Source organism: Thermobia domestica, chromosome 10, assembly GCF_964235325.1.
Source record: "Thermobia domestica chromosome 10, izTheDome1.hap1.1, whole genome shotgun sequence".
Taxonomy (NCBI): Eukaryota; Metazoa; Arthropoda; class Insecta; order Zygentoma; family Lepismatidae; genus Thermobia; species Thermobia domestica.
This window is the reverse complement of record NC_137463.1, coordinates 108,614,980-108,642,136: the sequence shown is the minus strand read 5'-3', so window position 1 is coordinate 108,642,136 and position 27,157 is coordinate 108,614,980. Positions and strand designations below refer to the sequence as shown.

Sequence of the window (27,157 nt, the reverse complement as noted above, 5' to 3'; positions counted from 1 at the left end):
TAATATTACAATAATAGGAGGCATGTGAGTTTTACCATATCTTTCTACTATTACATCATAAAGTTTCCTTTACATATTGGAAGGATCAAGGTTGAGATAATTTATGCCCGACGACCTCTCATCCCCATTACACCACTCCGTGATAAGCTGTTCATTATCGAAATTGTCCCAGTATATCTCTGATAGTTTTGCTTTAGCCATACACTGCTCTACAGTACAATACCTTTTAGTGTATAACAGTAGGTTTAAGGCTTGAAATAGTTTGTTAATGGGGCGTTTACACTTGGTCGATTTAGTCGCACGACTAAATCGACTCGCTGCATTTGCCACTAAATCGAAGCGACTAGGCCGAATCAGATTGATGGATGTGTTCAATTATTTCAACCACAGAAAATAGAACGTCTTTTAATTCAGTTGCCAGTCGATTAGTCGCCTTCGATCAACAAGCGATTAAGTTGAAGTCCCGTTTACACGGTCGATTAAGTTGAAAGTGACGTCAATTCAACTGAATCGAACGCAAATCGACTAAGTGTAAACGCCCCATAAGCTTTCTTTTATTAATTCTACAAAATTTACAGGTAAAATTGAATACGCCGCATGGAAAGATATGTTTATAAGAAGTAAACTTGTACTGGCAGCAGAATTAAATACTAAGTAGTAAACCTGTATTTTAGATTTACAAATGTACTATTACTAGTGTAAAATCATTACAATTGTGCTATACGACGGTAAAAATAAATGAGTGCATATAAAAGATGACTGCATTAGATTCCATTTTCCACCAGCAGAGTATTTCTGCACAGTGCAGAAAAACTACAATTATGTTTATAAGTGTTGCATTACTAGTGTGAAACCATTACAAATGCTACTCGTATTATTGCGAGAACCCATATGTTTTCAATACACTCGCTATCGTGTGTACTCACAGCCGCTGACATATCTGCTCCCTTCGACGCAAACCCTCACAACCATGTTGCCCCAACAGCTTTGCCCTGAACTGTTTCAGTTAGATAGCAATCGTACTTTTTAGTGGACTTTTAGCAAAGATTGGTTTGTGTTTTTGCAATGTAGCTTTTATTCCTCAAATTCGGATGCTATATTTATACGCAAAACATAAAATAATTGTAGTTTTCCACGAATTATTTCTGATGGCCTCGTTGAATTTCGTCTATTATAAATGGGGTAATGTCATGTTGCCCAGTAAAATCTTTTGGAGAACAAAAAAAATAAGTTGTAGAATTATAATTTTCAGCAATTATTTCGAGTGGTATACCTAAACTTAACCTGCATTGCGAAATGTAGTGTTTTAAAACTTCATTTGCCTCTAGAGAAGGAAATTGAAACAAGAAAACCAAACTGACACATTGCACCAAATTTTCCAAATCAGAATGTAACTTTTTAAACATAAGAACATCTAAGTGAGAAAAAACTTGAATCTGGCCTGGTAATATTGGTTATTTGTAAACATGGCTGCCTTGTGTGGGATGGCCAGATTTACATGTTTTTATATTAGGTACATAGTTAACTAATGAAGTATACAACAGCGTTAAAAATTTGGTGCAAATTGTTAACAGTCCGACAGATTAAAAGAGCATTTCTTTTCTTTCACTTTTCTTGCTTTATGTGATTGCTTGACATTCTGAAGTTTTATTACTTTGGTTATTGTCCAAATAATTGCGAACAGATTGATAATATGTATGCAAATTGATGTGCCCTGGAAATTATTACGTTCTATCCTATTATGTGCAATTATTTCTCCACGAAATTCACTCGCTATGCGTTAGAATTCGTTTTCCAGGGTAGAAGTTGCATTCATGGAAGCAGTTTCATTTTACGGGCACTTTCCCCTTACGTGCATAATACTCCGAATGTGTTCCATGAATTCTGCTGTTCAAATATCTCAAACTAGCTTATGCTAGATGGGCACTAAAAGCGAGAATGCGATGTAACGGATTTAGAGCAGGGAATGCGTCCGCAGGGAGCAGGCGCGTCAGAGGCGGAGAGTATGCTCTTAAATGAGCATAGTGCAAAAGACATACAGTCATATAGGTTAGAGCTTGTAAACGTAAAGTACAGGTTTTTCACATAAAGAAATACTCCACCGGTGGAAATTAGTATGCAGCATAGGGTTTGAGTTCCAAAGTTGGTCATCCGTCTCTAGCAAAATTTTCAAATTAAGCTTGAAGAAATGGATTTGCTCGTTTGTGGGCTTGATAATATATAAAGAGACCATGCAAGTTGTGTTTAATTTTTTTATTAGCGGTTATGCACATGAATCTATTCGTCAAGCGGTAGAAACTACTTCGCTCAAGGTTACCGCATGGTTGAATTGTGAGAAAGTAACGAGCATTTGTATTCCGAACATGGCAGCAGATGTACAGATACTCTTCATTTGATGTCTTTTTGCAGAGACGAGAAATTATACTCTAATTTTAACAAAATGGGTCAAAAGTTCTCTATCTTTATGCTATCCTAGTCCATTATATACTTTTAAAACGGTCCTAAAAATTGATAATTTTTAAATTTCCGTAGCTGTTACTACGCTTTTTGTCGAAAACCAGGCGGATGACCAACTTCGGAATAAATGCCCAACACAAGCCTCGTTGATATACACTCATTCATTTTAACCCTAGTATAGTGCTTGTAATGGTTTCACACTTGTGAATATGAAATAATAATTTCCTACCTTGTAAAAAATTCTTCCGAAAGCGGAATTCAATATCCTACACGATCTTTTTTGATATGCACACACTCATTTTAAACGTAAAATTACCATTCTTGTGACGGACTATTCGTGGCATATGTTTAGTTTATGGGGTCAGCATTTTTTGAGAAAAAATGGTGTCTTTTTGTTTGGTTAGGTTAGGTCACTATTCATATGCCCTTACGTTCGCTTCCGCTAGCTACCAATAGTCTATAGTCTCGCATACCTTACTTTCGTAGTTTTTTTTTTTCTTCTTTCTTTCTTTAATTCCATTGACCTCTTAAATTACACACGAATCACTTACCTGTATGTAACATTGACTCATTTCTTTTGGCCTCAATATCCAAACATAACCCCCTATTCTTAATCAGTCCTGTACCGAAAATTTAATCTACTGTCTTTGGAACTCTTTCCCTGCATTGCTTTTACAAAATATTAGTGCGGGCACAGTGGCTTAATGTAAGAGTTCTGCTCTGCTGCATCGGGTCCCTGGTTCGATCCCCGGTCAAGTAAGTGTGGTGGATAACATCGTGTCCGTAGCTCTTCTCGGGATATTCCCGTTTTCTCCCACATTCCACCGATTCTCCCATTATCATTCACTTTGCCTTAATCATCATCCTCTCTTAGTCTAAAGGACATAAACCTGAAACGTTAAACTGAATGTTATATTTTCATTGTACAAGCTTTGCTTTTAACAGATTTAATCTGATGTAAACTATTCGCTGTGCAAAATAATACATTTACCGTATTGTAAAAAATTTTATCGTGTAGCAGTCTCGCCAATTATCCACTTTGACTTCACCAGACAATCTTCTAATGAAACCAAAATGGATAGTTGGCATAACTATTATGTGTTATTATATATTACTGTTACACGTTAATATTTTTTACCATAAACGTATTGTTTTGCTCAGTGAGTAGCTTAAACCAGGTAAACTGAAAGATTTCATTTCAGTTTTTCATATTCGGGTGGAAGCTAAACAAACAATTTTAACAGTTTACATAATTTACGTGTTGCATTTTACGTATTTGAAACAAGAAAAAAGAGTACAAACTGTAGGAAATTCGCAGTTATCTACCATAAGAAGGTGCAAGCCTAGAAGATTCAATGGGTGGAATATAGAACAGACATCATAAATTTATCCGAATATGAAGGGAGCACTCAGCTCTCCTAAGTTAAAATGGTTTCATTTTATAAGAATATATTTTTAGTTTTTAATTTTTAAATGTATAGCTGTTCGCCTGAACAGAACATTAAACCCAGTAAATTGATCAGTGTAATAAACAATAAACATGATGTATAAAAAATGGGGGAAAAAAATATAGTTTTTAAAATGAAAGGTACTAGCTATTTAGTTATATGAAATTTGCCTATCTAAGGGCGTACAAAGCTTTTTTAAATAAATATGAGTAACCTTTTGTCAAACATGATTGTAATTCGAATGTATATCCCTATAAAATGATGGTTTAGATGTTACCTTTGTCTTTGGTTCTTCTAGGCAGCAGTTAAGGAATTCGTGGAAACAGCCAATTCGTCGATATGGTTATGACCCAGACGGTAAAACTACAGTAACCATCTTAAATCAAGAAGTTGGTATGGGTCTTATGATCGATTCGTATTCAGAGGTAAGTGAGTGTAATTTTAAAGTAAACTGTGGCAGCCGTTGATAAGTGTAATGCAAATGTGCTTCTATAAGGAAAAGTCTGAGAAAGAAAAACAATCTGTTTGAAATTCAATTTGATGCAAAGAAAACTTCCACACAAACATATCGTAGATATAACGTAAACACGTATGTTGGTCATGCCGTAGCAGTTTTCAAACTCAGTGAAGCAGCATCTTGCTGATGATCTTAACTCTTTTGTGGGCAGTGTTGCTCTTAAGCAACATCGCATTCTGTTACGTTATCCGCACGAATTATAACTTCAGTTAACATTTAATTGGCATTATTGCTTTCTTACAATATTCATATACATGATTTGCGGGTCGCTTGTTTAGATACTTCTAATCTTCATCAACAGGGACAGTCAAATTTAGTATTGTATGAAGCTTTATCTCCTGCGTTCCGCGAGTTTTTATCATTTTTTTTTTTTAATTTGTAGTTTCTTGCTCTGTAGGAAAATATTTCAACGAAACTGATGCTAATTACTGAGAGTATTCTTATGATATTTTATCATAATAGGGCAATGCTGCTCAGAAGCTACACATAGGACCTATTTTATGAAAATGTCGCTCTAAATTAAACCAAAGTACAAAAATACTTTAAAAATTACGAAATTATGATCAGGAAGACATGGTTCAACCATAAAAAGATACTAAATAATTTAATGGTAATGCTTTCAATGCTTACCCATTAAAGAGTTAACATGGACAAAAATAATTTAAATGAGAAATAGGATATAATATAGAAAACATAATAAATAGTTGACGATATTACGTAACTTTTACAGTGAAAGTTATTTCATCAGTTTTCAGTTTAAGTCATAATCTGGCAGCACTGGTATAAAATAGAAAATAGAAAGTAAAGCAGACAAAATATGTCTTATCACTAGGAGTTGATGGATCAGAGTGGTTTCGCGCGTGGTACTGTGTAGTCGAGTGATTACATAATCGCGAGTGAAGTGCTGAGTGTTATTAATTGACGTGTTTCCTTAATTTGTTCTATTTGTGACAGTGATACATATCATTCATATTACACATTATATGATATAGGGAAGTGTTAATTATGGCTGAACAATCGGGAGGAGACCCTCCTCCTGCACATTCCATGGTCACGGACCCTCCCACAGAAACTACATTTGCTGATTCTGCAATCCCTATAGCGACAGAGGTCACCGTTGAAACTATACCACCGGTGAATCTGTACCAAAACCATCACTTTCCTGATTTCGTAGTGCATGTGACATCTGATCATTCTTCTAATACCAATCCAAATATTGGGCGAAAACACCCCTTAAGTCTGGGTAGATTACTATTTCACAATAAGGTTCCAGGAATAAAATCCTTTCAACCTACGGGACGAAATCTAATTAAAGTGCTTTTTTATACCGGACAGCAAGCTAATGACTTTCTGACTAACCCGATTCTACGAGGAAACGGATGGAAAGCATACATACCAACCTACGCCACACATTCCGTTGGCGTGATCACAGGGGTGGACACTGACATAACGGATGCCGAACTCAAAACAGATATAAAAAGTAGGGCAGAAATAACGCATATCCGCCGCATTCATCGCCGGCACGATAATGAGTTTGTCCCCACCACCACAGTGGTACTTACTTTTGCCTCTCAAAATCTGCCAGAGGAATGCTCGCTCTACTATTCGAAATTCCGAGTAGCAACGTATATCCCCTCAGTCAAACAGTGCTGGGGGGGATGTTTCCGCCTGGGACACCGAAAAGTTGGGTGCCGCTCCAAACAAACAATATGCGCTAAATGTGGAGATTCACATGATACTAACAATTGCACCAAGCCACTTTGCTGCATCAATTGTCACGGACCGCATGCAGCCACTGAACGCACCTGCCCGGCCCGGAAACGACATGAGCGCATTAATCAACTCATGGTATTGGAAAAATTATCTTATAACGAAGCGCAAAAACGAGTACCTCCATTGCAGCGCTCATCTCCTAACCCTTCTTCGGGTGTACCTACCTCTAATTTCTACTCCCCACTCCTTGCATTACCTCAGCAGCTCACACCCGAGCGCCAGCCAATTCCTTCCTCTTCCACGAAAGTTAACAATCTTTCTTACCACTATTCTCCCAAACCCCAACGACCTCCTTCTCGTAAAGAAATAGAACTCCCCGACGAACATCGCCACGTTCTTTCTCCAAAACGACGACGACCTACTGGACATGATTCTATCCAATCGGCTTCACAGAAACAATCGTTTATTCCAACCTGAACCAATTACTCTTCCTCAGAAGAACGTGCCTTACTAGATTCTACAGGATCCACTCCGGTTAGACGAACTCGCACGTTCAGAGGAGATACCTTGTACACCAGCTCTTCGAAGCCAGTTTGGAACCAAGAACGTGATACTAGTCATGCCAAGAAACAAGAACTATTACAGGAATTGCATCAGTTAACTCCCAAATTTCAGTCCGACACCCAGCCACTTACCGCATTAGATTTACAGGCGCTACTACTACGAATTATTCGCTTTCTGGAACATATCCAAGAATGACTCAGTTGCAGCAGTTAAGAATACTACAATGGAATCTCCAACAATTTCGTGGCAAGGAGGTGTTTTTATCGCAAATATGCCGCTTTTTTTACTCCGGCTATCATACTGTTACAAGAAACCTGGACCCGCCTTGAAGACAACTTAAGAATTCCTGGATACCGAGTTTATCACCGTCCTCGGGATGACCACTACGGAGGGATCGCCTTGGGTATCCACACCTCCTTACCGGCTTGTGTTATATCAACACTTCCACCAACCGGCTCAACCAAAATACAAGTGCTCGGAGTGCTGTGTGCTGGACTCACTTTTATCAACATCTACGCCCCACCAGACAGCCCTCCTACAACTCATTACTGGCAACAATTATTTACTTCAATCCAAGGTCCCTGTGTTATTGGGGGTGATCCGAACTGTAAAAGTGTAAAATGGGGCAATCGTTACACCAACGTAGCTGCTCGGAACCTTCTCGCTGCTATGGACCATACAACTCACCTCATTGCAAATGATGGGACTGCTACTCGCCTCCCGAACCTTAATGGTTATCCCAGTGCGCCTGACATCACCATCCTCAGTTCTGCTCTGTATGCAAACCATAGTTGGAGTGTCTATGGATATACAGGTGGCAGCGATCATTTTCCTATTATAACTACACTTGAAGGAATTACTTTTCCGAGAACGCCCAAGGCTCACCTCTCGCCATATGCTCTAACCGTTTCTCGCATTCCTCAATCATACAATCGTACAACATACCAGAATGCGACCGACGAACTTTTCCGGTATTTTTCAGTACAAGTCACTCCTATCAACACCTCTTCTTTCATACATATTATAGAAGCAGCAGCATCAGAAGCCTCCCCATCTACTTCTCAAATTCCTGGCCAGACTCGAACCCAAGCATCCCGTTCCCATTTTCCTTGGTGGAACAGACGTTGCCAACAACTCCTAAATGATAGTAAACAGAAGCAAAAGGCATTTTTTAACGAAAAGAGTCAACAAACATATGTACTCTATCGCCAGTCCCAAGCGATGTATAAACGATACATCCAGCAATGTCGCAAACAACACTGGCAACAATTTTGTGCCACGCTCCACCCACAGGCTACTTCGTCTTCTATCTGGACGTTTATACGGAACCAAATTTCAGGATCTCCTCCACGCGCAGTTCCTACTGACAGTCTACCGCCTTGGATTGATGAATTTCATCGCCTTCTCACGCCTCCAGAACCACTGAATGACAGACGAACTATACAACCTCTTCTTGATCCGGAGTGTGATTCACCAATCTACAAGAATATCACCATCCAAGAATTGAATCTGGTGTTAACTGCTCGGCGATCCACAGCTCCTGGGAGAGATCAGATTAGATATCAACACTTGTACGACCTATCTCCATATGGTCGATCTGTACTTCTTCAAATCTACTCTCAGATATGGAGGACAGGACATATTCCATCTTCATGGAAAGATTTAGCGGTAGTCCCTATACTTAAACCACACAAACCTATCGGGTTGGCTCAGAGTTATCGTCCGATTACTCTTATTTCATGCGTCGTGAAAGTTTTTGAGAAGATCATCCTCTCTAAATTGAACTGGCACTTGGAATATTATTCAGTCTTCCCACCCACATTAACTGGTTACCGGAAAGGCATGTCATCTTTGGACTCGGTTGCTGCTCTTCTTCTCGATATCTGGAACACATTCCAACATCGACAGTATTTGATTGCCGTTAAACTTGATCTGGAACATGCATATGACTCTATCATTCTCGATCGCCTCATCACTCACATGGCACAACTCCACCTTCCTACACCTTTTCTCCGATATACTCATAATTGGTTGGTACAACGTCGCATCTGCGTCAAATACCATAACAGATATTCTTCTTATCGTTCAACATCATTGGGTATTCCTCAAGGCTCTAGTCTCTGTCCCACTTTATTTAATATATACACACTCTCTCTCCATCAACGACTTAGACAACTGGTTCGTATTCAACAATACTGTGACGACATGTTGTTATATGTCAAAACTTCCAACATAGTGGACGGGATACGCATTTTGCACGACGCTCTCTTAGAACTTCACTCCTGGACCTCTGAAAACGGCATGTCAGTCAACTGGGCGAAGTCTTCTTGCACTCTCGTCACCCGTAAACGTTTTCAACCTCCCATCCATCTCACGGTAAATAACACTCTTTTACCAGTTACGCCTACTTTACAATATCTTGGTTTTCATCTCGATTCTAAACTAAATTGGAAGCATCATCTCAAAACAATAGCACTTAAAGCCCAACCTTATTTTAAGTTGCTGTCTTGCATCAGCCACAAGGGTTGGGGAACAGATATATCCTCCCTGCAACAAGTCAGTACTCAATGTGTGGATGCAAAACTTCAATATGGCGGAATATTACTTTCTCCATTACCCAAACGGATCAGCGAACATCACATCCGCCTTCAAGCCACAACACAGCGAATTATATTCCGACAACCAAAGACGGCACCTTCCTCCGCACTTTTAGAAGAAGCTGGAATAATTCCTTTCCCAGTGAAAACATATTTTATGGCTAAAAAATTCCTCCTGCAACGCATATGCTGCACCTCCTCCCTATTATTACCAAAATTACAATTCCTATACAATAGCAACCTTCATACCAGACTTCCATATTATAAACAGCTACCTTGGATATATCGAGCATTCGTTAGTATTCATAACTGGCTCAATCAATTACATCGAGGACCGAAATTACCATGTTATACTGCACAATACAATACTCTTCTATTTTCTCCCACACTTGAGCAACCGGTGGTCTCTTTCAAACGTCTTCGATCCAATCAGCCTCAGATAGTGCGCCATCTCTGGGAACACCACATTCAATCTCATCACTCAAATACCATTTTAATTTACACGGATGCTTCTAAACAGCATACCGTACATGGATCTGTGGTTGGAGCAGGAATTTATATACCAGCGCTTAATTACGCAGAGACTCACAGACTTCCACCGAATACATCCATCTATTTAGCAGAAAGCTGGGCAATTCGCACGGCATTGAAAGTCGCCCTACAACGAAAACTACCTAACGTGGGAATTTGTAGTGATAGCCTTAGTGCGTTACAAGGAATATGTAGAACCCCATGGGCATCTGCCAATACATGGTTACACATCAATATTCGCCAACAGCTTCGAATATTACATAATAATCATCAAGTGGTTACGTTAATTCATACGCCCGCACACTGCGACATCCCCGGGAACGAAGTTAGCGATATCCTGAGCAGATATGCAACACAACATGGCACACCGATAGATCTCCGGCTCCCAGCATCTTCTTTCGACGAGATGCTGCTACAGAAACGGCAAACCGAATGGCGAACCTACCAACAACAACAACGATCAGGACCAGGAATTTATTATTGGCAACTAGAACCGACTCCCACCACGAGAAAATGGGAGGCCCCTCATAATTGGACAAGAAAACATCATTGTTTATATTCTCGCCTTCGTCTACATACTGCTCAGACTCCCATCCAGCAATATAAACAACAGCAGCGCCCCTCACGCTTGTGTTATTGTGGACTAACTGAAGGTTCTATTGACCACCTGACCTTTCAGTGCTCTCTAACGCCTGGCTACCGTCCGATACTCAACACAATCATTCATTCTGTTTATTTCACAAGCCCCGTAACAGTGTCTTTCTTACTAGCTAACAAAAACCACCTTGTTCTGTATCATCTGCTTCAATATTACATAGTGAATAACTACGACTTGTAATGGCGTCAAAGTGATCAACAGTGCAGTGCTCATGTTATTCATCGCAGTTTGTAACATATAGTTTCTTCGACATAGTTATTGTTCCACATGAAGTGATTGTTTCTATTGTGTTTGTTTATTTTGTGCCCAAATTGATCCTGGACCATTCATCTCTACAAGTATAGATACCCATTTAACCGTCTGTATTGCTCAGCGGACGAGTTCCTGGAGCATCAAAACATTGAGAGAGAGAGATATGTCTTACTAACGTGATTTTCTAAACTACAAGACTCAAGATTACTTCACGAATAAGAATAAATTTCCGTCTTCGTTAGGTGGGAGCTATCCATTATTGGCAAGTTCTTACTTTGATCATTTCATTCAATGAATCGATTAATGGGGAACTGGTTCGTTCAATATCACCAGGAACCACTTCGTTACGAATCGAATCGGATAGAAATCATGGTGGTTCAAACTATAATGTTTCTATAATTATTTTAAACACTGCAGATTCAGATACTGATAGACTTAGAACCATGCTAACTTCCCATCGTAACACACTTCTAAATTTATTAGAACTTGAAATATGCAGTGTATAAAACAGTAACAGAGAAAACTACCACACATTTTCAGATTGCTACTAAGGGAGCCAAACAAACTATATGCATGAGGCGGCCAAGCCCCCCTAAACCCCTATTACAATATAAAGAATTCAAAACTAATATACTCTGCAAACTGCACAAAACTATATATTTGAAAGGAAACAGGTTCCCGACCCAAACCTACTAAATATCTTACAGTTATGGGAAAAAATAGGAATAAGTACCTGATTTTTTATATTGGTGAAGATAGTTCTGCAGTATGCTTCATGAATAAAAAATATTCTTCCGCACTGCTATAACCAAAACAAATACGATTATAGCACACATACTTCTCTTTCAGCCGATCAACTCGTACTGTTCATATTTTTTCCATATACATTGCAGTTTCTATTGAACTGTAATATCCGACACGAAAACCGAACCTATAACTCGTCAAAAGGAACTTCCACCCCATTAGTCGTGTGCCACCGTAACACACTACAAAACTTACACGCGAGCAATGCACCCGTGAACAAATCACATGAACAACAGAACACTGACATCAATGACATCAAGTCATATTCATACTTCTCCGCTCAAACAAAATAGCATCAACAGTATGACACCACGTTTCCACGTGACTCGATGTCAGTAATGAATCTAATGGAACAGATACCTAGAGTAGAACCGGAACTAAAAGAACAAATCACTGAATCGAAGAATCGCTTAAAATGAATGAAATAAGCAAAGTAAAAACTTGCCCCATTCTTTATTTTTGACTTCTATAACGGCTCATATTTCTTCATCCATCCATTCTAAAATGCTCTCATAAAGATGGGGGGTAAAGAAGTAGCCACAGTTAACTAGTATAGAAATTGATTTAATTTGATTTTCAGTTTAGCATCCCTTTCAACACCGAGGCTACATGAGACGTGGACTTCCAGATCCAGCTTAAGATGGAATCCGAACCACTTGAGCTCTCGCTGTGTATTAAATGCGGGCCTCCCAACCCGAAAGCGCGTATGCTAACCGCTTAACCACGAGGAAGCTCGCCCAACAGATTACAACATCGGTGAATTCATACTGTCCAGAGATAATGATTTGATTGTAGTAGTATAAGCATTTTATACAATACTCAACTTAAAACAAACTTAGCTTTTCTGTAACTCTCCCCCACAAGAAAAATACTTCGAATACGTAACGGAAAAAATGGCATTGAGTTTTCAGTTTTTGGTTTTTGCGTCTTATGAACAGCGAGGTCATGGGGGACGGGACCTACCGTTACCGTCGTCTTTAAACTACGTCCTGGGTTTCAAATCTGTGCACAGACCATCACGCAAGATCAATTCCCACTATAAGCCTTTCCCCACCACACTAATTTCACCTCCAAGAGAGTTGAATTGCAGTACCATGCTACTTACCCCGACTAGAGAGGCATTCATGGGTTCATTAATCTGTCTGGTCTAGGCACAAAAAGTGTCTGGAAATGGTAGAATATAAATGGGAAAGTTCGAAAAGACAGCTCTTCTTATTTTCCGATAATATAAAGAAAAGGTACTAAACGCTATCATTTCCTTCCATATTTTTGAATAATCCTCTTGGGCTTATTGATATCCTAAAGCATAAACTCTTAATCTGAAAGAGTTTCTAACGAATAAAAGTATCATGTATACACTCAGATGTTCGGTTGAGTACTTAAAATGTCCACTATGTGAAAATCATCATCATCAGGTTGCTGCTGCTCCGTCAGGAAAGTATATTTTATTATATTTATGGAACTGAATTTGTCCAGCAGATATACACTAAGCACTATCTGCAATACGTTAACTTCGAATCACTTTTGAAGCAATCCGATATGACAAACCAAATTTTCAGTGATAAGGGAGAAGTCTGCGGAATTCTGTAGTACATTGAATGGATGTATCGTTACTTGATCGTTACTCCAGTGAAAGCCTTGTGAAGCATCTTGAAAAATTGCGCAAAACTATACATTTAAAATAAAAGGACATTTTAGCAGTTGCGGATGTTTTTTGATCAAGCTTTCTATGAATTTACCTTAGGCGTCATAAGTGTCTCAGTTGTTGATCTCTCTATAATTTTGTGATATTTTCAACAAATTATTCAATAGTAACTCAAATTCCATGCATTGCTTCTAAGCCAGGACATTCTTAACATTCACCAAAGTAAGAGTTCGATAGTACAGGGTTATACTCTAATGTAGATAATGATTCGTATGAATTTTTGTTGGTCTCTTTTCTTTTCGAAATTAGCATTACTCCTGTTTAAACTCCAGTTAAACAGTTGTGTATACCGATGCATCTTTTGGCTAAGATATAAATAGTGTAGAGAGAAAAGAGTGATATAAACTGAAATTGAATTTGTTGAGTGAGTTATGTACTTTACAAGTTGGTAGTGCAAGGAAATTGAGTGATAGAGTAGTGACTGGAGTTACTATTTTAAAATTCAATCAAGTGAAATATTCTTCCTCCTTTTGGTTTGAGATGATCATTTCACCAACCTCAACCAGTCGGCAGGCTAAATTAAGAAAGAAAAAAAATACTTTCTGTGGGTGCCCGAAGGGGATACTAAAGATAGTTCCAAGTTGAAGCCATCAACTTTCTGTATTTTCGCAATAATCTTAAGTAATTTAACCATTCCTTGGAAATTACCATACCTGTTCTGGAATTCGCCCATGCTTTTATCATACAAGGCTTGTTTTATGGAGATGGTTCTTCTGTCGTAAATTGTGTACTTCAAGCTAAAGTTTTAAACTGATGTTAAGAGATGTAATTTTCATGCTGTGAAAAGATGTTCCGTCATAAGACAAAAGGATAGAGACATTGGAATAGAGAGTAAGATTGTTCTTCTAACTCTGTGCGATTACTGAAACATTTTTTTCCCCCTTTTGTCTAATTACTGTTTTGAGACTTAAATGAAAATAAAATGAAATTTTTCAGTATAACGTCCCACGACTATGCCCTTTAAGCTAAGGGAGACGATGATTAAGATAAATGAATGACTATGGAATGAGAAAGTGGAAGGAAACGGAAGTATCTCGAGAAAACCCACGGACAAGATGTTGCCCACCACAAACTTACTTGACTGGGGATATAACCAGGAGCTCCACACACCAGATGTAAACTTTCTACCACTAAGCCATTGTGCCTCCTGTGTTGAGACTCATGTCAGCGGCAATAAACTTTCAATATTATTTTTCATTTATCCTCTTGATATATTAATGCTTATGTGTGCTAGTGAGTAAAATATTGATATTTGATTGTTACGTATTTTTCTGCCTATTTAGCTATGTTCTTCAGATTTCAGGGTAAATATTTGTGCAAAGAAATCTTTTCGCTTGCCTAAAATTCATTCTGTAACTTTTGAAGTTTTTTATTAAGTTGTGTTTTAGTAACGGATACTTCTCACAATACTTTTCACACTCCTAGCTTCACTTTTCTCTTCTTCCACGTACAACATATTTTTTTCTCATTTTATTTACTTGTAATTCTGTACGTGAAAATACTTTGTACTTCGTAGCTTTCGGCTCTCTCCTAAAGCCTTGTTCACGGAGAATAAAAACGGCAGGAAAAACATTGAAAACATCGGGGAAAATAAGAAGAAACAGACTCGCCGGGGTAGAGCAGTGCGGGAACACTTTGTCTTAGCTGCCAGTCACATGTCCGAAAACTAGAAAATACAAAGTATTTTCAGGAATTACAGTTACAAGTAGATAAAATAGTTGCTCTTATTACTCTGGAATATTTTCCTTTTCTTTTCACTCTCAATATACTAGGAAAATTACTCCAGTATATTTAATATCGCTGTACCGAATTATTCAGGTTGAAAAGTACAAACAATTCATTGCTACAAAATACACTTAGGACTACTACTAAAGAATAAAATATTTTCTGTAGACATTGAAAATAATGACAACTAACCACCTGTTAATGACAATTTTCTTTTATCTAGTGCACATGCGTACATTATAATTTTAAAGTTTAAAAAAAAAAAATGCTTTGAGAAAAATAGAAAGAAATCCATGGTTTCACACTTTCAATAAGATATTATAAATGTTGAGTGCTATTAGATCAAGTTGTAACCTGCTTTGAGAATTATCTAGAATCAGCCCGTTGGGAAAAGGCGCCGGTATATTCATTCACTTGCCTAAAACAGACGTGGAAAAATAGTAAGGGATTTTTGTTTGTTTGTGTTTAATTCTTATACTTGAATCTTTAAATTGACATCTTTTCATGTGAGTGGCAGTCAGGTTATTCTACTCCCAGAATAATATGAAATTAAATTAAATTTCTGGTTTAACGTCCCACTCTTAGTCTCTCAAGGCTAAAGGAGACTGATTATAAATGAAAGTGGATGATAATGGAAAAATTGGTGAAATGGTATTGATTTAGAAATAATGTGGATTGATGTGAAGTCTCCAGGACAGTATATAGTTATTGTGGAAACGGATACTTGTGAATTTTCATTGATAGATACAGCATATTTTGCTTTCTATATTGAACATACGAAAGCGTTGCGAAATGTGTTGCAAAGAATAATGCTGATTTACGTAGCCAAGATACACATATACTTTTAATATTCGAAATATAGGAACACACTTGTTATAATATTCCCAAATAAGTTCCAAGCTACGCAGGTAGCCAACCTCAGAGTAATCAGAATATATATTTATAGGAATTTGCCGTTCCACAAAAAAATATGACTAATTTAGGGAGAGGGCAAATTAGCAGGTGCTACTGTAGTTCACTGAGTACAGATAGTATTTGTTCACGAACTACACATCTCTTGTACTGGGTGTAGAAGGAATAGTAACTAAAAAGTTCTCCCACGAGTAGCATGTAGTAGAATAGCACCCTCTGTTTATTTGGCGTTGTAGGGGTACTAGTTTACAGTGCAATGAAGAATAACCTAATGTGTGGACCGAACCCGATAGCTTTGGTCAGGATAGTTTCACAAAAATCTTACATTTAACTTTTACTACGAGACATTGAATGATATAGTTGTAGGTAGATTTAAAAGGCATTGTTTTCTTTTAAAACAAACAAATTCTATATATGTGAATTACGTATGTTTTTGCTTTAATATTTTACTTTTAGCATAAGATAGCTGTTAAAATTATGTAATAAAGATTGAAAGAACTTAATTTGATTATCATACATTTAACAATCGTGTAAAGAATTTACCAATAAGAACGTCAAAACTTTGCAATCGTGTTAAGGTAACAGTCATTGAACTACAGTGCCCGAGAATTATCCTGGCAGTGACGTTGTCACCGCTATTGCTCAAATGCCATCCCACTGGTTAAAGCAGACGCTTCGTTCAATTGAACGTCCAATCCCAGGAAAGAGAAAATGCGAGAACACAAATACCAACTTAAAAGCAAGCTCCGTTCTCTACAACAGGAAAGCGAAAGGAAATGAACCGAATATGGGAGATTCGTTTCTAACAAATATACTTGTCATCTTTATAACGATAGCTGGAGTTCGAGGAGACAAATGGTACATTTTTTGCTATTATATGTATATAACCTTCATGAAGAATATGGTTATTTTATATTTGAATTTTATGTTATAAGTATGTGGAAAATAATTTTAAATGATAGCCATTTATGCTTTATTCTGTTCTAACAACATCCAGATTTCAACATGCTACAAACTTTCGTTTTGTTGAAGATAGACACAAACATGCTATGGACGAAATGGAAAGGGAAGTCCAACGTTTATTTTAAAGAAACCCCATGTCTTTACCTATCACGGTCCTTGAGTTAGAGGATGGTGGAAACAGAGGTCGTGGAAACAGAGCATGGGGGTTAGTGAATAGCTTCGAAGAGTATAACATTTACCGATAGTACACAAGAACATCGCTTCCAGGAAACACATACACACACACAAACAAACAAACAAACCAAAAAACAAAAGCGAAATGAAATGAACTGAAAGGCGTGTCTCTTCTTTGTATAGGGATATACAGTGTGTGGTGACTTGTGAGAGTTGTCAATCCTTTGTTTGGTTCTCGTTCTCGAAATTTTGTGTATAAGAATGGGTGATAGTACCATAAAGAAGGACAAGCCGTTGCATAGTGATGCAAGAGACATTGTTTTTAATTATTACAACTTTTTTGTAGCAAACAATAATAAATCTGACAGTCTTCGTAAAACCTCCCGAGCAACATGTGTCAGTGAGAGATCCGTGTGGCGAATTGTGAAAGAGAAGGAGAAAAGTCTAAATACAAAACAACCCGTCGTAACACCCGGTAAAGCAAGACCAAATATACAAAAAAAAAAAAAGACAAAGAAATGTAGATTCTAGACCCCCCTAGACCGGCCGGCTGAAATTAGGGGCTGCGCGATCCAACCATATTATAGTTAATTTGCAAGCCTGCCGTGAAAATTTTGGGGGGGCAGCAGAAATTTAGAGGGCGGCCCCCCTAGACCCCCTGGATACGGGCCTGGGAAGGCTGTTGAAAACTCGCGTAAATGGGAACAGTTTTGCCTGGAAAAGGACTGTCTTATGGACGGAGAGGTTGACAATTTAATTGTGAGTGTTGGAAGCCATTCAGAACCAGATAGTGATCGGGAAGACGGACCTGGAACTTATAGCGACTATTCAGACGATCTCGGGTGCTCACCAATCATAGACTAAAGTTAAGAGTAAAATATTTCTACGTTCATTGCTATAATTTCTTGTGTACATTTTAAAATATTCTAATAATTATTAGCGCAATCTTATTTTTTCTTTCTTTGTCATAACAATACACGCATATACTAGTATTATATAAATACAAATACATTGTTATCTAAATTCTCCCTAGTTTGCTACCAACATTATTGTAAATTGCAGTTACGACGTGACGTGTGAAGCATTCAGTGTGCCATCTAAGCACTATTTGTGAATAGCGTAAGTTGATAGGCTTGCAACTGAGAGCGCTGACGTCACTGCCAAGATAGTTCTCGCCGACTGTAGCAAGATTAAACTGTGACGGTAGCAACATGTAGTTTTTCGAATTTACCTATTACTCTGGACTTACTACGTGAAAAGTTTCCCGGATGCTTTCTGTCGAGAAATGGTGATGTATGAACTGAAAGGGAACATTTCACAACGAATAAATATTTCATTATCACTTGTAGCTTCATTCTATCTTATTTTAAAGCTCTGACATTCTTATTTGTGCATGTATTGAAAATTGCGTAGCTGTGTGCAGATAACAACTACCTTTACCCTTATTTCACTTTATGCCCACTACCCACCCCAGTTTCATTCAGAAAATTTTATTGAGTATTATCCCTGTACGTTGCTGAATTTTTATCTATTGCAGGTTGGTTTCCGTCTAAATAATGGTATGTTCATCTTAGGACCCGTAGTTGTCTTCCCGAGATCGGTACTTAGTTGGAATGTGAAGGGAGTAGAGGATATTAGTGAAGATTCGTTATCCTTATTCTCCGTATTGGAACCTAGAATAGGTATAGTATAATAAATAAGGCATCGTAGTTAACTAGAGATGGACTTGGCTTCATTTATTCTTTTAAATGTATATTTGCAAAGATGCTGCGAAAACCTATGCTAAGAGAAGGGTAAAATTAAGAATAAATAAATAAAAAAGGGAGAAAGGGATTACTGTATTATGTAATTTATATTACTAACTTTTATCATATATTTAAACAAATATCAGAAGTAACATACACACACATAAAAGCTATAGAAAAGATTTTCGATTATGATTAAATCGTTATCACAGCGTATTATAGAAGAAATGGGAAAAGATAAGAGAACACCAAAAGTTTTGTATTATCTGTTTGACATACTCTCTCTCTCTCTCTTTCCACTTCTTGCTTCTGTTAACCATCCTATAATAATCAGGAGTTTCTGTAATCTTTGTTTTTGTTAATGTATAAAATTACATTAATTGCATGGGCTTTTATCTTCCATGTGCCTGAACTGGGTTTTCTGTATTATTATCTCAGTTTTAATAAGATATAGCAAGAAGCAAAAGGAATTCTGAAGAACAATGTTGGAATCGATCGGCTATGTGATTTCAGACATAATAGATCAACATTGGACCAAATAACCTACTTAAGACAAAATTAAGTAAGTATGAATATGGTGATACAATTCACTAGCTATTTATATGTTTAAGAAAGCGTGTGATTCGATTTTAAGGGGAAAAGTTGTATGATATAGCGGCCTGATATCAGTGGAATCACCAGGAATTTTGTAAGACTGACGAAGGCATAACTTAGTAAAACAAATAGTAAGGTGGGAATAGCAAAAGAGCTGTAATTCATAAGCAAAGAAATGCCCTACTCCCAAAATGCAAGCGTCTTTTAAAATCTTGTGAAGGAATCACATTTGAAGTTAGTGTACACAGAACTAAATATATAACAACAAGCGGAAGCATTAATAATAAAAGAGAAATGTAGTAAGTAATCAATAATAATAACGTAAAATAAGTCGAGTGATTTGAATTTCAAATACCAAAAACATTAGTGAAGAAATATAAAGTGGATTAAATGGAGTTTGGAGCTACTACTCTGTGTCAAATTTGTTGTCATGGAAAATAATGTCGTAGAAATTAAAAAGGAAAGTATATACAAGGAATATTTTCCATTGTACTGTATGGTTGTGGAGGTCAGTGATAAAAACACAGGCTTTAAGATAGTTGCAAATAAATTTTGGGGAAAAATATTTAGAACAAATGAGTGGATGGAGTGACATGATTCGGAATTCACAACATGTAGTCGTCACCGAATGTTCAAGAAGATAAACATGTTCCTTACATGAGAAAAACTCGGGCGATACATAGGTTGTAGTTAGGAACCCTTTGCGAAAGAACATTTAGAATGTCGAAGTGAAAAGTAGGAAGTAAATGTAAAGCAATGTCTTAGGGTAATTGGTAACGACGATTCTGACTAAATTGGATTAACATAGAATAGTATTCACTGTGACGATTTGTCTTTGGGTTTCGTAAGCCATAGAGTTAATTAGTCAGGCGTCAGGTAAGCACTTACTGAAACAAAACAAAACAATTGAAAACGTTAGAAAATTGCTCTTATGAAGTGCATTTCCGTAAAAGAAAATTGCTCTTATGAAGTGCATTTCCGTAAAGTCACTCTTGCTATGCTATCTGTCTTTTTATAATTAAAGTTCGAGTATTTCATAAGTTTTATTTACTAGCAGAACCAGGGTGTCCACATTCATGAAAGTCAGGGAAGTAAAAATGTATCAGGGAAAGTCAGGGAAATGACAGATTGGTCCGGGAAAAATCGATTTAGGTCCTTTGTTCAGTTACTGAATTTATAAAATAGTAAATGTAATATTGGCGTAATGCATATGTTTGTAAATTTACATTCTTTTGTATTAAAGAAAGTTGCAAAAAGAAAGAAACAGAAGTGAAGAGAGAACAAGGCCAGATATGAGGAGGGTGGAGACTAGGGTTTCTTGCTTTTTTCTAATTTTTTAATTATTTAATGATCAGGGAAGTCTGGAACGTTGGTCATGGAAAGTCGGGGAAATGTCAGGGATTTTTTCGCCAAATTGTGTGGACACCCTGAAAACTAAATCGGGGAAACAAATAAAAGTAAATGTAAATTCAGGGCTGCGGATTGGAGGTTGAAAAGCAATGTTTAGAAATGCCTCCGTTCCGTTGTCTTAGGTCGTCTCCAATAAACATTAAAATTACTCATATGGTAATGTTCTTGTTGCTGCCAATACTGTTCTTGGTTCTTTCTTCTAAACGGTAATAAACATAACTATTTGTAACCTTCCGTTGTTTTAGAATGGCTAGGAATGTGCACTTTGTTAAAGGGAGAGAGGTAAATTGTGCACATACTTTTCAGCGAGTCTGTGACATATACGAAACATACAACGGACAACTGACTTTGCTTTATAAAACAGTAATTTTCTGTCTTCAGATATCCTGAGCAATCGGTAGTGATGTGAGGCGGAAAATTTTCCATTTCGGAAAATTTTCCGCTATATTTTTCCGGAAAATTTTCCGTTCTAAAAAAATATCAGTAATCAAGTAACAATTCCTCAGCAATCATGAAATTGATTGAATTCATGTATAGAAATGTTAAAAACTGAAAGATCGTTTAAAGAATCTGAAAATTTTCATGGCTCAGAGAATTTTCAGTACTATGTAGGAACAAGTTAAACAATTGTTCATGAATCGAAATATTTCCTGCCTTATATGGAAAAATTGAAGAATTTTTTATGAGTCGGAAAGTTTTCATCATTTCGAAGCAAGAAGTAAAACAACTGTTTTCTGAATCGGAAAGTTTTATTGCTCTGTAGAAACAAGTGAGAGAAATTTTCATAGATCGGAAAATTTTCATTACGATGTAGAAACAAGTGGAAAACACTTTTCATAGGCCTGACAATTTTGGATAGTATGTATAGTGATGTTAGGTGGAAAATTTTCCACTATATTTAACTGCACATAGAGCTACAAAATTGAATTTCAGTAGAGGAAAGTTAGTCAGCAACAAATTACAATTTTCCAATTACCTTTCGGGAACCGGAAAATTTTGTATTTCAAGTTGGGAAATAAACTTTTACCACAGTTTTTCTCTCTCTATATAGAAGAAATTTTTCACCTCACATCAACGATGTAGGAATAAGTGGACTATTCTTTTACGAATCGGAAAATTTTCCGTTTCAAAATTTTCCGGAAAATTTTAATCACTGTACAGGACAGATAATTTTTCGATTCATGGAAAATTGTTCCACTTGTTCCTACATAATACTGAAAATTATCTAAACCATGAAAATTTTCAGATTCTTTAAACGATCTTTCACTTTCTAACATTTCTATATATGAATTGAATCAATTTTATGAATACTGAAGAATTGTTACTTGATTATTGATATTTGTTAAAAACGGAAAAATTTCCGGAAAAATATAGAAGAAAATTCTCCACCTCACATCACGGCTAAACAACGATGTAGGAATAAGTGGAGTATGTTTTTATGAATCGGAAAATTTTCCGGAAAATTTTCATCACTGTACAGGACAGACAACTCTTCGATTAATGAAAAATTGTTCCACTAGTTCCTACATCGTACTGAAAATTGTCTAAGCCATGAAAATTTTCAAATCGTTTAAACGATCTTTCACTTTTTAACATTTCTATATATGAATTGAATCAATTTTATGAATACTGACTAATTATTACTTAATCACTGATATTTGTTAAGAACGGAAAATTTTCCGGAAAAATATAGAAGAAAATTTTCCACCTCACATCTCAACTAGGAATAAGTGGAGTATGTTTTTATGAATCGGAAAATTTTCATTGTACAGGACAGACAATTTTTCGATTCATGAAAAATTGTTCCAGTAGTTCCTACATCGTATTGAAAATTGTCTGAGCCATGAAAATTTTCAGATCCTTTAAACGATCTTTCACTCTTTAACGTTTCTATATATGAATTCAATCAATTTTATGAATACTGACGAATTGTTACTTGATCACTGATATTTGTTAAGAACGGAAAATTTTCCGGAAAGATATAGAAGAAAAATTTTCCACCTCACATCTTAACTAGACAACGATGTAGGAATAAGTGGAGTATGTTTTTATGAATCGGAAAATTTTCCGGAAAATTTTCATTGTACAGGACAGACAATTTTTCGATTCATGAAAAATTGTTCCACTAGTTCCTACATCGTACTGAAAATTGTCTGAGTCATGAAAATTTTCAGATTCTTTCAACGATCTTTCACTTTTTAACGTTTCTATATATGAATTCAATCAATTTTATGAATACTGACAAATTGTTAATTGATCACTGATATTTGTTAAGAACTGAAAATTTTCCGGAAAAATATGGAAGAAAATTTTCCACCTCACATCTCGACTAAACAACGATGCAGGAATAAGTGGAGTATGTTTTTATGAATCGGAAAATTTTCCAGAAAATTTTCCGTTTCAAAATTTTCCGGAAAGTTTTCATCACTGGCAGTCGGTGATGTATTTTTGACCGTAGCTTTTCACTAGTACGTTAAAAAAAAAAAAAAAAAAGTTTTGTTTTATCATAGCACTCGCGGAATCAGAAGTCAGCCATCTTCCCAACTTAAAAGTAGAACACACACACCTTTCACAGTTGAACTGGTTCTACGAGGAAGTTCATCGTAATGCATCCTCACACGCAATATTTCTATTTTATCACTAAGAGCACTTCATTGTAGTGTTATTACGTAATATGTCTTGTTATTGGCTTTCATTATACAGTGAAACCTGTGAATAACAGACTTCATTGGTACATGATTATTTTCCGTAAATGAGAGGTGTCCGTCGCAGAGAGGCTACATAAACTTAGATTACTCACAACACGTGTGATAATTGTATGATATACACCAAATACACTAATTATAAATGTCAATATGGGCTAATATTAAAATTCTGTGTCCAGTATTCGAGTTAGTGGGAGGATTTTCGGAAGGAGGGGGAATATTTATTGCTGAAACTTTACCGTAAATCAAAAATCGTTTATTTCGTTACCTTTGAAGTTGCAGGGGAAGATACAAGCCCCAAGGGAAAGAGGAGTAAATTTGTCAGGGGAGGAGAGAGGGAAAATATTGTTCCTGTCTGTAAACGAGAGGGTTCTTTCCGTAATGATGCATATGTTTTTGCAGGGGCAAAAAAAAAAAAGTATTATGGAGAACTCCATTAAGGGAAGTGTCGACATAGTCTCTTAGTTTTATATTGTTGCTCTATAGGACAGTTATACTTCTACTGATGATCTGTGCGTAAAAGCACTACTACGGTTATTTGAGCAGCAAATCAGTGTGCCTTCGTTCATGATCGTTTGGCAATAAGACAGAATAGCTAATATTTATTATGTATTTTTATCTATTGTTTACAAAGTAATCTATTTCTTTTTCAGATCTTTTAGTCCTTGGTATCGGAGATCCAGGTAATAAATTGAATCCTTTCATTCACAAGACAATGGCAAAGCATAGAATAAGTATGGAGGTTCTGCCAACCGAACGAGCTTGTTCCACTTTTAATTTCTTGAATTCGGAAGGTCGTTATGTGGCTGGTGCGTTTATCCCACCGAACACTATTCAAGTTACAGATGATGATATAGCTCAAACAAAATTACGACATCGGCGAGTTTATGAAATAGAAGATTAGTTTGAGTGAGTGACAATGTAAAGTTAATTTAAGAGCAAGAGTCATAGTGGTTATATTTGTGAGATACATTATTTTTCAATAGGTGCGTATGTGAAATGTGAACGGAAAAGTGTGTACAATTTAATTGATTGTAAATATGTAATGAAATTGTTTTTATGAAAATCAGCCTTATAATTGAGTAATATTAATATTAATGCATTCATAGTTGCACAGTAAAAGTTTGTATTGGAATGACACAATAGATATAAAAGCATAAATAACCTCCAATGAGAACAGACCTGAATTCAGTTGCTGGTGGGAGGACATATTCAGAACTCGTGTTAAATTAAAGTTCTTTATTTTATATTGCTTTATGCTGACAGATGAACAAAGAAACACACCAATGAGAAGAAATTAAAATAATTCCAACTCAAGTTTGAAGTTGAGAAAAAAAAGGTTAAATTATTGCAATTATGCAAAAAAGATTAAGACAGATTTATTGTAGTTATTAGTTAATTGTAGAACTTTCAGTACCATAATATCTATCATCCTTATTCGGCAACCCCATAGTCCTGTGTTCGATTCCCAGTGTAAGCTTAAAGTTTTTTAGTGTTGACTCAGTGTCATGTGAATAAAGGAACCATTTAAATACAGGAGTTGTCAAGAAAACCAAAAAATGGCATTTGGTGTGTACGCTGACGTACATATTTACTAGTAGAATAATCATAATATGGCTATCTAAAACAGTTAGGACAGATTCGCACTATTGTTTATTTACTTTAAGGTAGATTCTGTTGGAAGTGTCCAAATGAAATATTTCTCGAATTGTTAATACTTTTCCAAAATTGTGGACTTCATTTAAAAGTTCTTAATTATTTTGAGCGTTATAAACCATGCAGTATTCTTATGTAATCCCCATTTAAAGTTAATTCTGTATATTAAAATGCTAGGTTTATATGTTTGTGACCAAGAAAAGTTTATATGTTTGTCTCCATTCTGTTCGATAATGAGATCTCGAAAACCACAAATGCTAGAAACGTGCCGTTTTCGCTAGTCGATTCCAAATTTTGTGTAGATTTTCCAGTTCTAATTGAATATTTAAAAAATGAGCGTTATTTCTTTATTACATTTTTTATGGGTGCACTGGAAATGTTGAAATTTCAGAAAAGCAAAACATCATATCCTACGAGTTATACATTCCATCACCACATATTTCTATACAGGAGTTGTATATCTCTCAAGCGTTTGTTTCATGGCAAAATGATAATGAAGAACGAAGGATAACCATTTCTCCAGTCTAAGATGAATCTCTATTGTTTGGAGTGTTTTACTTAATAATACCATGTATCAGTGACATTATAATTAATTGTGTATGTAATATATTTGCTTATTACATAGTGCATGCAAAAAGGAAGAAAACACTGATCATACATGAATTTGAAACTCTAACCGGAAGTAGGCTCAATTTTGCAAAGTGCGAGATATTGAAAAAATAATCGAAAAATTTCCCCTTTATGATACCCCTTGCCGATTTTTATTAAGACGTCTTTCACTTATGTCTGTAAAGGGACATGTACAGATGTTGTGAGGAATGACAATGAGATTCATGCTCATATGTGAATGATGCGCTATGTAAAGAGCGCAGGTTCAGCTACTTCTAAATTATAAAATTACTATTCAAGATATAAACAGACATCAGCTACAAAAAAAATAAAAAAAGTCCTATTTAAAACGAATTTTTTCAAAGTTAATATCTATGTAGTACAATATAAGCACTTTTTGTGAGGCAAAGTCTATTATTACCCATTTATAAGACGAATTTTCATCTTGAAAGGTACTTCCCAGATTGTGTAATAATCAGTTGTATGCGCGTTTGGAAAAGAGCATAATGTTATAAGATTATTGCGAACTAAACTAGTATTGTGTAAATATTCCTGTCAAGTTTCCTCGTATATGCGTAGACCACGAAGTAATGTAATGCTGTTTAAAGAAATCTCGTATGAACACTTACAACAGTAGTAGTTTAGTTCGCGACAGCTTTCACTTAGCTTTAACAAAGATATGTGATTATGTTGTATAATAAATCAGCTAACTTATAAGTAATAATATACTACTAACCGACGAAGAAGCTTGTAATCCCGTTGACTTCTTATAATAATAAAAAGAAATTGCACAAAATGAGACATATCTACAGTGGACATTTCCACTGAGTTTTTTTATTGCTCTAAAAAAATCTTCAGAGCTAGCTGATTACGGAGAACACTTCCTTTCGCTCATGCGACGATTCTAACTAGTCGAAATTTGCGATTGAATTCCGGTCTGCTACTCGTGCGTTTAAAACAACGACCACCATATTTGTACGTCACAGGTCGGTACAGGGGAAAATGTCTGTACCGCTCACTAGGGAAACGGCTTAGCGAAAGATACGATACATGTTTTTCAAATGTGTACGACGTTGCTAATAACACAAAGAATAAGAAAAGTAACAGAATTTAAGGTTTATTTAAGAAGCAAGCTATTTATTTATTTATTTATTACCAATTATTTGAATATAATTGAATATCTTAGGACAAAGTACTAATTTGCTGTATTATTGACGCTGTTTGCAGCCTGAGGTAAGAAACTAATTAATATTCTAATGTTTCGGTCACCGACCGACCTTACGAAGCAAATTTTATTCATTCTTAAGAAAACAATCAACACTATAAAAGCATAGTTTATAAGGGTATAGGGTTCAGTTCCGTATGTCCCTGTGAGTTACTGTTTGAGACAACAGATTTAATGGTATTGAGTTTGATTC

At 36.3% G+C, this 27,157-nt stretch overlaps 1 protein-coding gene across 1 annotated transcript; it reads left to right on the top strand.

Annotated features, from left to right (window-relative positions):
• Positions 1–1,422: 1,422 nt before the first annotated feature.
• LOC145662647 (NADH dehydrogenase [ubiquinone] 1 alpha subcomplex assembly factor 3) lies at positions 1,423–26,540 on the top strand. The gene is made up of 4 exons (XM_081728431.1): positions 1,423–1,513; positions 4,204–4,330; positions 18,558–18,702; positions 24,128–26,540. Exons 1-4 carry the CDS (start codon positions 1,467–1,469, stop codon positions 24,376–24,378), a joined length of 570 nt encoding a protein of 189 aa, XP_081584557.1. The 5' UTR covers positions 1,423–1,466; the 3' UTR covers positions 24,379–26,540.
• Positions 26,541–27,157: the final 617 nt, after the last annotated feature.